Source organism: Bos taurus, chromosome 1 (assembly GCF_002263795.3).
Source record: "Bos taurus isolate L1 Dominette 01449 registration number 42190680 breed Hereford chromosome 1, ARS-UCD2.0, whole genome shotgun sequence".
NCBI classification, from domain to species: Eukaryota; Metazoa; Chordata; class Mammalia; order Artiodactyla; family Bovidae; genus Bos; species Bos taurus.
Window position 1 is genome coordinate 10,530,884 of NC_037328.1, and position 13,549 is coordinate 10,544,432.

The 13,549-nt window shown below is 46.0% G+C and overlaps 1 protein-coding gene across 7 annotated transcripts in view; it reads left to right on the forward strand.

The window, feature by feature from the left end:
- APP (amyloid beta precursor protein) overlaps positions 1 to 13,092 on the forward strand; it is a 312,207-nt gene extending 299,115 nt beyond the window's left edge. For all 7 annotated transcript variants that reach the window (XM_005201137.4, XM_005201138.4, XM_005201139.4 and 4 more), the window contains 2 exons: positions 122 to 268; positions 12,122 to 13,092. In XM_005201137.4, coding sequence (XP_005201194.1) covers positions 122 to 268; positions 12,122 to 12,223 — 249 coding nt within the window. In that variant the 3' untranslated portion in view covers positions 12,224 to 13,092. The remainder of the gene's footprint in view (positions 1 to 121; positions 269 to 12,121) is intronic.
- Positions 13,093 to 13,549: the final 457 nt, after the last annotated feature.

Below are 13,549 nucleotides of genomic sequence, written 5' to 3' on the forward strand. Positions count from 1 at the left end.
TTTGAGTGACCAACAATTCAAACTTACGGCATAAAATGTAGACTGGATATACTGAACTTTACACGTTCCTCATCCATACGTCTCCCGTAGTTACAGTCCTTTTCCTTGATTTGTTTTCAAGGTGTTCTTTGCAGAAGACGTGGGTTCCAACAAAGGAGCCATCATTGGGCTCATGGTGGGCGGTGTTGTCATAGCAACAGTGATCGTCATCACTTTGGTGATGCTGAAGAAGAAACAGTACACATCCATCCATCATGGAGTGGTGGAGGTAGGTGAACCTGGCTGCCTGTTTGCAACTGGCATAAAGGCACTCTTGCTTGGTGTTGGAATCATCCAAGTATCTCTTCTTTGGAAAAACAATCCCCATTCCTGCTCAAGTTGCAGCTGTTTTCTTGCTTCTGGTTTTTATTCCTTCTGACTTATAACTACTGTGGTCAAGGCAATAGGGATATATGCTATCTCAGCTTCTTATTTTCTATTGAAATACCAGAATAATACTAAGGATAATGCCTAGCTTAAAGACATTGTGACTGCCGTGAAACATTTTTTTAAAACAAGTTACAAATAAAAACGGAGGTGGAAGGCTGCTTTTTGTTGAAAAAAACTTTTTTTGACACATTTATTCCTGGATTTTTTTTCTTCTGACTACGCTGGGGTCTTTGTTGCGCCAGCAAGCTCAACAGTGTGTGGGCTCTCTAGTTGTGGCGTGTGGGATCTTAGTTCCCCAACCAGGGACTGAATCTGTGTCCCCTGCACTAGAAGGTGGATTCTTAACCACTGGACCACCAGGCATGTCCCTATTCCTGGACTTTTAATAAATCATGTGACTTCTAACTCAAGCCAGGTGATAGTAAATAATTTTCAGTAACCAATCGTACCTTTAGAGCGTCATAGAAAATCACATTGTACCCAAGGGCTGAACAACATATACGAAGTTAGTCAAATCGTTAGCCTGCACTTTACACCTGAAATGTCCTAGTTTCAAGGTGTTAGTACAGTGGCCCTGAAGATGGAGAGAAGACCCACAAAGTGACAATTCCATTTCCTCGAGACTCTCCCAGCAGCCCAACCTGTGGGAGACAGGAGGATGTACAACACAGAGGTAGTAAGTTACACCAGCAAAATAGATTAAGCTGCAAGATTCAAATATGACTCCTTAAACCCTTGACCTAAAATACTGTAAAATAAAATGTACAAATAAGTTCCTTATATGCATTTAAAATGCAGGTTGAGAAGAGGAGAACCTCACAGTTTATGTAGTTTTTAGGAAACTATTAAAGATAGTGAATTAATACATCTTGAGAAATTGAGAATTGCTAGAGCCAAAAAAGATCTCAAGGATCAATTAATTGATCTCATTTTATACATAAGAAAACAGACCCAGACAAAAGCAGTGTTCTTTCAGTGTCAAATTCAGTAGAGCCAAGGTCAGACAGAACAGGGATAAAGAATCCACCTGCCAATAGACACACGAGACATGAGTTCAATCCCTGGGTCATTGGGAAGACCCCCTGGAGTAGGAAATGGCAACTCACTCCAGTATTCGTGCCTGGAAAATCCCATGGACAGAGGAGCCTGGTGGGCTCCAGTGCGTGGGTTCGCAAAGAGTCAGACCCGACTTAGCAACTAACCAACAAACGTGTGGGTATTATGTATAAAGTACTGGGAATTAGGACTTTAGCATGGGAATCTGGGGAGGATACCATCCGTATCAGAGCCCCGTGATGCTGGGCAATGAAACAAGGCATCTCGGAGCTGACTGCTGTGATTGTGCTGAGACTTGCTTACAAGGTACCGATTTCCAAGGACACGTTCCCCAGATCCCACCCCAGACCTTGGGAAACAGAATTTCTGAATAGGAGGCTAGCAATCTCAGTGTAGAAAATTTTCACAGCTGAATCAAGCATGCAGTCAGTTTTGAGAATCACTGATATATATTTAGTGATAGTGCTCCTGCTTTTTATATGAAAAGTGAAAGTGTTAGTTGCTCAGTCGTGTCTGGCTCTTTGCCACCCCGTGGGCAGCCCGCCAGGCTCCTCTGTCCATGGAATTCTCCAGGCAAGAATACTGGAGTGTGTTGCCATGCCCTTCTCCAGGGGATCCTCCTGACCCAGCGATCAAACCTAAATCTCCAAATTGGGAGATTCTTTACCATCTGAGCCACCAGGGAAGCCTTTTATATAGTTATCTAAGCAAACCTTGAGCTTCCCAGGTGGCGCTAGTGGTAAAGAACCTGCCTGCCAGTGCAGGAGACATAAGAGGTGCGGTTTCAATCCCTGGGTGGGAAAGATCCCCTGGAGAAGGGCATGGCAACTCACTCCAGTATTCTTGCCTGAAGAATCCCAAGAACAGAGGAGGCTGGTGGGCTACAGTTCATGGAGTCAGAAAGAGCCAGATGCAACTTAGCATGCAGGCACATAGCTTCCTGGGGTAAAAACATTTTTTTGATTAGTTAGCAAAAAAAGGTCTCCTCAGTTTTGAACTATTAGAGCAGTTGACACTTTAACACGAATTCTGAAAAAAGTGAGTTAATTTTTAAGCCAGAAAGCATCCCTGTGGGAAGAGAAGTCCTTCAGTCCTTCTCTTGTTGTTTATTTTGTTAGCTTAAGAGCATCTGGGAACCTCTAGACTGACCGCCCCACCTCCTTTGGTGTTTCTTTTCCTTATTTCTGCTCAACTCCTTCTTTTTTTAAGGAAGGATGTTGTGAAGAGCCCAGAAACCATCTCTTTCTCCCTGGAGAGGTCTTCCTTTCTCTCCAGTCCGTAGGTAACCCAAGCCTTCGTCAAGCTCTCTGTTGAGTGTTGGAAGAGATCTTCATCTAAGGCGCTGGATACCATCCCAGCCCTCAGGAAGGTGATGGTCTGGCCAAATTCAGACACTCAGAACTGCAACCCAGCCTGAGCACCTGGGCTGGCTCACCTGGTGGGGTGATGCAGCATGAAAGGGGGTTTCAGCACCATTACTCTCAGAGTACATGCCGAATCAGGTGATTGCCCCCACCCACATTTCCCTGCCTGTCTGAGTGGGCTTCTCCCCCTTAAGGACAGGGAAATAAGTTTATTGGCAGCTGGTTCAGTTCAGTTCAGTCACTCAGTCGTGTCCGACTCTTGTGACCCCATGAGCTGCAGCACGCCAGGCCTCCCTGTCCATCACCAACTCCTGGAGTTTACCCAAACTCATGTCCATTGAGTCAGTGATGCCATCCAACCATCTCATCCTCTGTCCCCTTCTCCTCCTGCATTCAACCTTTCCCAGCATCAGGGTCTTTTCAAATGAATCAGTTCTTCACATCAGGTGGCAAAAGTATTGGAGTTTCTGCTTCAATATCAGTCCTTCGAATGAACACCCAGGACTGATCTCCTTCAGAATGGACTGGTTGGATCTCCTTGCAGTCCAGGGGACTCTCAAGAGTCTTCTCCAACACCACAGTTCAAAAGCATCAGTTCTTTGGCGCTCAGCTTTCTTTACAGTCCAAGTCTCACATCCATACATGACTACTGGAAAAACCATAGCCTTGACTAGATGGCTGGTTAACCTGCTTCATTAATGAGTAACCTTATTTCACTAAGAACAAAAATGAGTAAATGGGTATCCCCAGATACCAGGTCCTACATCTGTCAGGACAGAATTCAGCCGTGAAGGAGAAACCCCAACAAAAGCTTTGGTCTCCAGGGATTCGCTCCTTCTTAGAGGGAAGGATTGCTGCAGAAGATCACAGAGATGGGAAAGTGAAGCACGCCTAGGGCTTTTATTCATAGAAACGTTACCAGTTGGAGGTGAGCAGTTGCTAGTTTTTGTTGTGCAAAACTAAGCAGTAAATATTGATTTAATATTTACTTTCATCATGAAGCCAGACATTCAGCCTGTAAGTCATTAGTCGTGGTTTCTCACGGAGATGCCAGTGCTTAACTGGTGCCTCCAGGAGTGACAAGACAGCCCTCTGTTACTCTGTTCCCCAGATTGCGCACACCATCTCTGGTGGCTGACGATGCCAGCACGCACTGAATTACCCACCATTGTCCTGCCAGTGAGGTTCTGCAAATCCCACTGACCCCAGGTTCTGTTAGGAGAACTACACTCATGTCAGCTGACACTGAACATTTTCAAATATATCTTGGAGCTCTCTCCACTATACCTTCTGGACAGAGACTTCACCTTTAACAGGAAAAAAGTGGTATAAAGCCTCTTGATTGAAGAAATTTTAAAAAATTTTTTCGCAGATCTGATAACTGGAACACCAGAGGTCTCCTATCCCCTGCCCCCAGTCATCTCTGATCTGAGTAAAAGGGTTCCTTATTTAGCTTTTTATGGAGATACAGCAGATGACTCTTTTGAAGGAGTGTGCTATCCGATTGGTGACATTATAAAACTATGTCGCTATGGGTCCTTTCTTCCTGGCAGAAAGTCAAGTTTTAGTGGAGGCATCTAGCAACCACTAACAGGGGTGTAGAGCAGTCTGGCAGTTTGGAAAGGTTAAATGGGAGGCAACAGGAAGAAAAAGTGAAGGGATGGGACTTGCCTGGTGCTCCAGTGGCTGAGATGCCACACTCCCAATGCAGGGGGCCCTGATTCAATCCCTGGACAGGGAACTAGATCCCACATGCTGCAACTAAGACCAGGGAAGCCAAACAAATATTAAAGAAAGAAAAATCGAAGGTAGACTCAAATCAGCAGGAGATTGGAAGCAAACAGCAGGAGTAGAAACTAGAAGGTCAAAGGAAAGCATCAGCATGGCAGGGGAGTTCCGGGGTGTGCCTGAGAGATTACTTGATGTAGGCAATAAGTATAACTGAGCTACTTAGGGAAATAAGGAAATGTAATTATGAAAATGACCGTGTATACAGTAGAAAACCAACATAGCGAGGTTACTAAAAGTGATAAATGATTAACTTGAAAACTTCATTGCTGTTCTCTGAGCGTGTCCTTTCCTTCCCAGGTTGCTGGTGTTCTTACACTCCCTGGTTGTTTTACGTGTTTAGTTTATCCTATCCTCTGTTCTTTGTCCACCTCTGGTACAAGCATGCTTAGTGGTGTCTGACTCTTTGCAACCCCATGGACTGTAGTCCACCAGGCTCCTCTGTCCATGGGATTTCCCAGGCAAGGAATACTGGAGTGGGTTGCCATTTCCTTCTCCAAGGGATCCTCCCGACCCAGGGATTGAACCTGCAACTCCTGCAGTGGCAGGTGGATTCTTTACCACCTGGGAAGCCTTTGTCCACCTAGATGACCTGAAATGGTAAATCTTTAGAGGCTGAGATTCTCCTGTTGGGACTCAGTGCCATGCATAAAGGGTCACCCATCAACACACACCCTGCTGGTTACCCTACCTAATAAAATTAAAATAAGATGTTCACTGGCCCTCCTCCGAGTTTAAAGCACCTACATGAGAGCCAAGACTCCCCCCCAAGCAGGGGGAGTCTAGAAATTAAGGAGAGATCCAAATAGATTTTATGTCTACAGTCTAATGGTTGAGCTGTAAATTCCTCTGCATATAGTGAAGGAATAAGTGGCTTCAGAGAGTCGAGTTCAGGGAGAGAGGGGTAGGAAGAGGGCATTAGCCAAACAGTAGTCAAAAGTTCTATTCAAGATGGTGTTAGCACCAGGTGGATTGAGCTCTTTGGGCTCAGCTCTCTATAATGTCCATGAAAATGAACATGTACACAGTAGAAAAACCAACATTTCAAGGTTACTAGAAGAGAGAAAAGGGTCAGTAGCAGTGGCCCATGGAAGCCAAGCTGGGGTTCAGTGTAGAGAGTGTCCCAGGGTCTCTGAAGAAGATGAAGACTTCAGATCAGTCATTGCTCCCAGAAAGTCCAAAGAAGGGGTGCTCGGAGGTGCTATGCAGGTAGGTTTTCATCTCAGCCAGTGACACCTGGTTCCTGCCTGGGGTTGGGGTGGGGAAAGAAGCAGGAAGGAGAATTCAGTCCCCTGCTCCATTGCCCTGTAATTCCTTCCCGAATAAGCACCACTGGCTCCATTTTCCCCCAGCTCCACTTGAAGGGAAGTGATATTGAGGCCCCGTGCACCCAGGGTCATGGTGGGCTGGCCCTCACCATGCTGGGTGGCCAGCAGCAGGGCTATGGCTGAGCCGTGAGTGACGGATGACTGAGCCCTGCAGGGTAGGAAGTCTCCCCCTGACTTCTTTCGGTGGTGGGTTTATCCATGGACCAGAGCACTCAGCATTCCACCTTTAGCTTTCAAGGATCTGGGGATAAAAAGATGCCATCTACACTCCGTGGGTGCCATGTTGTAAAGGTAATCCCTTCTCCTGTAGCTCCAAGCCCTCTGAGACCTGGGGGCCAAGCCGCCCCGCTGCAGCACTGGGGAAGCGTGAGCCACCCTCCCAGCAGCAGCGGGTCACAAGAATTAGCAAGTAGAAAGGAGGCTGGGTCCTGGGTGTTCTGTGGAAGGACTGATGCTAAAGCTGAAACTCCAGTACTTTGGCCACCTCATGCGAAGAGTTGACTCATTGGAAAAGACTCTGATGCTGGGAGGGATTGGGGGCAGGAGGAGAAGGGGACGACAGAGGATGAGATGGCTGGATGGCATCACCAACTCGATGGATGTGAGTTTGAGTGAACTCCTGAAGTTGGTGATGGACAGGGAGGCCTCGTGTGCTGCGATTCATGGGGTCGCAAAGAGTCGGACACAACTGAGCGACTGAACTGAACTGAACTGAAGGAGGCTGGGAAAAGACAGGAAAGTTAGCTGTCTGACTCACATACTCTGAGCCTCACATTTCTGGCTGTACTCTCTTAAATAAGAGTTTGGCTTTGGCCTTCGAAGAGAAGATCAGCTATTTAATTGTTGCTCTGCCCCTGATGAATGCAGCCTGTGTGAGGGTTGATGTAGGTTCAGGTAAACTTGTATTAATACAAGTTTAATACTCCAGCAATCAAGCAGCATTATGTTTTCTTCTGCACTCAGACACGTAGCAGTGCCTGATCTCTGAGGCAAGATGCTTTTTAATCTCTGCATTCTTTGAAATCTCAGTTAAGAGGTGGCACAGAGGGAAAAGATGCCCACGTTCTAACGGCACAGGACTGCAGACAGGCTGTTTCTCAGCAAGCAGATTCAGAGACTGAGGGAAATCTCTCATTACTGGTGCTGATCTTTAATGATGGCGTTTTAACTTACAAGTTCCTGGTTAATGACACAACTGCCAATTAAAGCCCAGTGACCTCATTTGTTGAAAACAGAGCAGATCAAAGGAAGAGAAAGGGCTGGGGAAACATCTCTGATTATTCTCCCAGGGACAGCAATGTGGAGCATCTGTTGGCGCGGTGTCCTCCCAGTGGAATTTTATGTCTGTTCCAGCTGCATTAAGATTAGCCAAGGCAGTCATTCCAACTCTCACCCAGACTGAAAAGCCCATGAGGTGGAGTCATAAAGTAACCTTGGGGAAACCAGCTTACTCCAGATGCTAAAGCTGAAACTCCAGTACTTTGGCCACCTCATGCAAAGAGTTGACTCATTGGAAAAGACTCTGATGTTGGGAGGGATTGGGGGCAGGAGGAGAAGGGGACGACAGGATGAGATGGCTGGATGGCATCACCGACTCAATGGACGTGAGTCTGAGTGAACTCCAGGAGTTGGTGGTGGACAGGGAGGCCTGGCGTTCTGCGATTCATGGGGTCGCAAAGAGTCAGACACGACTGAGCGACTGAACTGAACTGATATATAACACTATTAGTTTTAAGTTTGCAATATTATGATTTGATATATGTACATATTGTGAGGTGATTACCAAAATAAGTTTGAAAGTGACAGTTAGTCGCTTAGTTGTGTCCAACTCTTTGCGATCCCATGAACTGTAAGCCTGGCACGATCCTCTTGGTCCATGGAATTCTCCAGGCAAGAATACTGGAGTTTAGTGAACAACTTTGATTTCACATAATTACAGTTTTTTTTCTTGTTATAAGAACTTTGAAGATCTATTCTTTTAAACAACTTTCAAATATACGATACAATATTGTTAACTGTAGCACCACGTTTCTCCTCCTGAAGCCAGTAAGGACAGACGCCAGAGGGCAGGTCTGTTGGTGCTAGGACATCATGTCGAGGGATGGAAGACAATTCCTATACCGTGACTAGAGCACACCGGCTAGTGAATAATGCAGACCGAAAGAGCGGTGCCGTCACTGTGGGGGTGCAGTCAACAGTATGGAGATTCCTCAATGCACTGAACACAGAACTGGCATACAACCCAGCAACTCCACGTGTGAATATGTATCCAACAGAAATGAAATCACTATCTAGAAAGGACATCTGTACTCCTGTGTTCAGCACAGCATTATTTACAATAGCCGAGGCATGGGAACAGAGTGCCAATTAGTGGATGAATGGCTAAAGAAAATGTGATACACGTGATGGAATATTGTTTAGCCATTAAAAGGAAGGAAATTCTGCCATTTGTGACAACGTGGATGAGCCTTGAGGGTATTATACTAAGCAAAATAAGTGAGACAGAGAAAAAGAAAAATACTGTAAGACTTCACTTATATGAGAAATCTAAAAAAAAAAAAAAAAACTGAACTCAGGAGAACAGGTTTTGCAAGGCCAAGCAAGTGGTATGGGCGGCTAATTCTCAGAAGACCCGACCTCCCCGGTGGCTTTTCAGGCAAGGGTTTTTAAAGACACAATGAGAGAGAAGGTCATAGGATGCCTGGTGTGGACATCCTTCTGTTGGTCAGTGGTGCGGTAGCCAGGTGAGATTTGGAGAATCAAGGTCACCAGCCCTCTGGTTCCAGCTAATTTAAGGTCTCCATGCTTGTAGTCAACAGGAAGTTGACTTCTTCTTGCCTGTGCTGGTTTCAGTATCTGAGGGAAAAGTTATTTTTGTTTTAAAACAGTAATAACACAATGTAAGTTTTCATGTATTCAGCAAAGAGATAAGTACTTCCTCTCTTCTGTGGACTGTTTGAGGTACAGCAGATACGCTAGAAACCTGAACACCTTTCCCCGTGCCAAATGGACGTCTGGCTCGGCCTGCAGAGAGTGAGAGGGCCTGATAGAGAGCCTGAGAGGACCAAACCAAGTTTACAGCTCAGAGGACCCACCGTATCAACAGAGGGCATCTGTTTAAATCTTTAGCCAGACATACTTTTAGAATCTTGCTGCTGCTGCTAAGTCGCTTCAGTCGTGTCCGACTCTGTGCGACCCCATAGACAGCAGCCCACCAGGCTCCCCCGTCCCTGGGATTCTCCAGGCAAGAACACTGGAGTGGGTTGCCATTTCCTTCTCCAGTGCGTGAAAGTGAAGTCGCTCAGTCATGTCTGACTCTTCGAGACCCCATGGACTGCAGCCTACCAGGCTCTTCCGTCCATGGGATTTTCCAGGCTAGAGTACTGGAGTAGGGTGCCATTGCCTTCTCCATTTAGAATCTTAGTGCTCAGTTAAAAATAATAATCTGGAACAGTATGTTGTTTATCTTTTTTTTTTTTTTTTGAAATCTACTTAGGTTTAATCAAGTAGAAATTGATCATTTAGGCACTGCCAGGAATGTGTAACACTTAGTACCAAGACAAAAATATAAATGATCCTACCTTCAAGACACGTACAACCTCCTGGGGCGGGGAGAGAAAATGAACATCCCCTCCCAGAATTTCAATATAAAAGTAAAGGCAGAATGGAGTTAACAGTATGTTGGCAGATCAGACAGAGTGGAGGTACAGAAGTTTCCCTTTTGCTCTTATCAATGGAAGGTGCAGGTTTTCTGGGAGGGAGACTCCTATGCCGAAAAATCTCACAGTTGCCCGTCAAGAGTGACTGTCTCACTCTCTCCCATTCCTCAGCCTCTCAGAGCTACCCCAGCCTGTTTTTTTCCTTTGTGCCCCTCCATGGAGTTTAAACTGACACCACTGTAGTTGTTTTCTATTAGTCAATCCTAGAGCAAGATCTCCAGGTAGCACCCTCCCAAGGGGTTTGCACCGTGTTCGTCTAGTCAAGGCTATGGTTTTTCCAGTGGTCATGTATGCATGTGAGAGTTGGACTATGAAGAAGGCTGAGCGCCAAAGAATTGATGCTTCTGAACTGTGGTGTTGGAGAAGACTCGTGAGAGTCCCTTGGACTGCAAGGAGATCCAACCAGTCCATTCTGAAGGAGATCAGCCCTGGGATTTCTTTGGAAGGACTGATGCTAAAGCTGAAACTCCAGTACTTTGGCCACCTCATGTTAAGAGTTGACTCATTGGAAAAGACTCTGATGCTGGGAGGGATTGGGGGCAGGAGGAGAAGGGGACGACAGAGGATGAGATGGCTGGATGGCATCACTGACTCGGTGGACGTGAGTCTCAGTGAACTCCGGGAGTTGGTGATGGACAGGGAGGCCTGGCCTGCTGCGATTCATGGGGTTGCAAAAAGTTGGACACCACTGAGTGACTGATCTGATCTGATCTGATCGGATCGGATTCTATGTAAATTGTATCCCTTTCCGGTCTCCTGGAGCTGGCAGCTTGGACTCCACTGCCTCATCAGGAAATGTTGTTCCTCATCTGTATTCACATTGAAGTGTCCAGAATTCTGTTGTTAGCGCACTCACTTTTATCTGAAGGAACCCATTAAAGGGAACAGACCCCAAAGAAAATATATTTGGATTTTCCCCCCTCACCTTGACTGATCAGGAAAGCCCCCTCCAAGAGCCATCTCTGCTTCTGTCTGCCTCTTTAACGTATTCAGTTCAGTTCAGTTCAGTTCAGTCGCTCAGTCATATCCGACTCTTTGCGACCCTATGAATCGCAGCACACCAGGCCTCCCTGTCCATCACAAACTCCCGGAGTTCACTCAAACTCACGTCCATCGAGTCAGTGATGCCATCCAGCCATCTCATCCTCTGTCGTCCCCTTCTCCAGGGACAAACCAAAACAAGGGTGCAGAGATACTCAGCAGTTCAGATCTTGAGTGTCAGTGAAAAGTGAAGTCGCTCAGTCGTGTCCAACTCTTTGGGTCCCCTTGGGCTGTAGCCTATCAGGCTCCTCCGTCCATGTGATTCTCCAGGTGATTCTCCACCAGGTTCCTCCGTCCATGGGATTTTCCAGGCAAGAATACTGGAGTGGGTTGCCATTTCTTTCACCAGGGGATCTTCCCGGCCCAGGAACTGAACTCCAGTCTCCCGCACTGGGGGCAGACGCTTTAACCTCTGAGCCACAAGCATACCTGCCCTGGTAGCTCACACGGTAAAGTGTCTGCCTATAATGTAGGAGACCTGGGTTCAATCCCTGGGGCAGGAAGGTCTCCTGGAGAAGGAAATGGCAACCCACTCCAGTATTCTTGCCTGGAAAATCCCATGGACGGAGGAGCCTGGTGGGCTACCGTCCATGGGGTTGCAAAGAGTCAGACACAACTGCTTAGCTAAATCTAAAACTCTTTTTTCTAGCTTGACACCACACTTTCAAGTAAAACAGTCTTTCATGGAAGGCTTTTGTTCTTTTTCAAGCCAACAGGGGAAGAGAATAATATTTATTGCGTTAAGTGTATCCATTTACTACTAAGGGAGGGAAGCAACCAGTGAGCGCTGCCTAAGGCAAGCCAGCCGGTCAAGGGTTTGAGCGCCACCTAGTGGCCAGATGGAGTGTCTGCGTAACTGGTGGGCTCAGGCGTTGTTTAGTGGGTCAGTGGTGTCCGACTCTTTGCGACCCCATGGACCGCACCACGCCAGGCTTCCCTGTCCCTCACTATCTCCTAGAGTTTGCTCAGACTCATGTCCGTTGAGTCAGTGGTGCCATCTTCTGTCGCCGCCTTCTCCTATGATAGTGTTAGTCGCTCAGTCGTGTCCAACTCTTTGCAATCCCACAGACTGTAGCCCGCCAGGCTCCTCTGTCCCTGGGATTCTCCAGGCAAGAACACTGGAGTGGTTGCCATGCCCTCCTCCAGAGGATCCCGACTCAAGGATCGACCCGGGTCTCCTGCATCGCAGGTGGATTCTTTACCATTTGAGCTCCAGGGAAGACCTTCTCTACTCTCCATCAAAGTGGAAAAGAAAGGAAAATTTGTGGGGTTTCTGCAATCTTGGCTTAGGAAAAAAGAGTACAGTGCACCTTATCTTTCTCTGGCTTCTGCATGTGCGCTCTTAAAAGATTGTTTAAAAAAAAAAAACTCATTTGTCTTCGTTCTTGCTCTGCAGGTTGACGCTGCTGTGACCCCAGAGGAGCGCCACCTCTCTAAAATGCAGCAGAACGGCTACGAAAACCCAACTTACAAGTTCTTTGAGCAGATGCAGAACTAGACCACCGCCGCAGCAGCCTCTGAAATTGGAAGCAAAACCATTGCTTCACCACCCATCGGTGTTCATTTAGAGAATAACGTGGAGAAAAGCAAACCCTTCTGTTTTATTATTTACTCATTATCGCCTTTCAACAGCTGTGCTGTAACACAAGTAGATGCCTGAACTTGAATTAATATACAAATCAGTAATGTATTCTCTATCTTCACATTTCGTTCTCTACACTACATTATTAATGGGTTTTGTGTACTGTAAAGAATTTAGCTGTATCCAACTAGTGCATGAATAGATCTTCTCCTGATTATTTATCACGTAGCCCCTTAGCCAGTTGTATATTATCCTTGTGGTTTGTGACCCAACTAAGTCCTACTTTGAAACATGCTTTAAGAAACGATGGGGGAATGCTTTCTGTGAACGTGGGGGTTTAGCTGCTTCTCTTGCCTAAGTATTCTTTTCCTGATCACTATGCATTTTAAAGTTCAACGTTTTTATGTAATCCAAATGAGTTAGAGGAATTTTTTTTCCACAATTGCATTTTACTGTACAGATTGCTGCTCCTGCTATATGTGTGATATAGGAAGTATGAGGATAGACATTTATTTCTTCGTGCCTGTTTTATGTGCACACATTAGGCATTGAGAATTGAAGCTTTTTTCGTCCATGTATCTTCAGATCTTTGATAAAGAAAAGAATCCCTGTTCATTGTAAGCACTTTCACGGGTTGGGGAGGGTGGGGGTGGGAGCGCTCTGCTGGTCTCAATTTACCAAGAATTCTCCCAAAAAACTTTTCTGCAGGATGATTGTACAGGATCATTGCGTATGACCATGATAGCTTTCTACACTGTATTACATAAATAAATTAAATAAAATGACTCTGGGCAAGAGTTTTCTTTGAAGGATGAGTATGGACGTTAAATATTCAAAGTTACTTTGGATGGGGAAAAAGAGTTAGATTCAGGTTCTTTCACCCAGTCTAAAACCCTTTATTTATGATACCAAAAAAAGGTGAGAGTGGAAGGGACAAAATCAGGGAATGGGGAAGGCAAGCCTGGACAAACCCTTCAAGATTTGTCTTCAATTTGTATAAAATGGTGTTTTCATGTAAATAAATACGTTATTGGAGGAGCGGCATTGTGCTGTTGTGAATGCTTCCACGGTAACCACCTTCTGATCCTGAGTCATCGGAAGACTGATGAGAGCTTTCTGATGCAGGGTATCCACACCTGTTGTGTCTTAATAGTAAGTCCAAGCTGGACGCTAGGGCCAATAGGCATCTCCCAGCTTTAGTAAAATACTTCATAGACCCAACTCAGTCTTCACTTGGTCCAA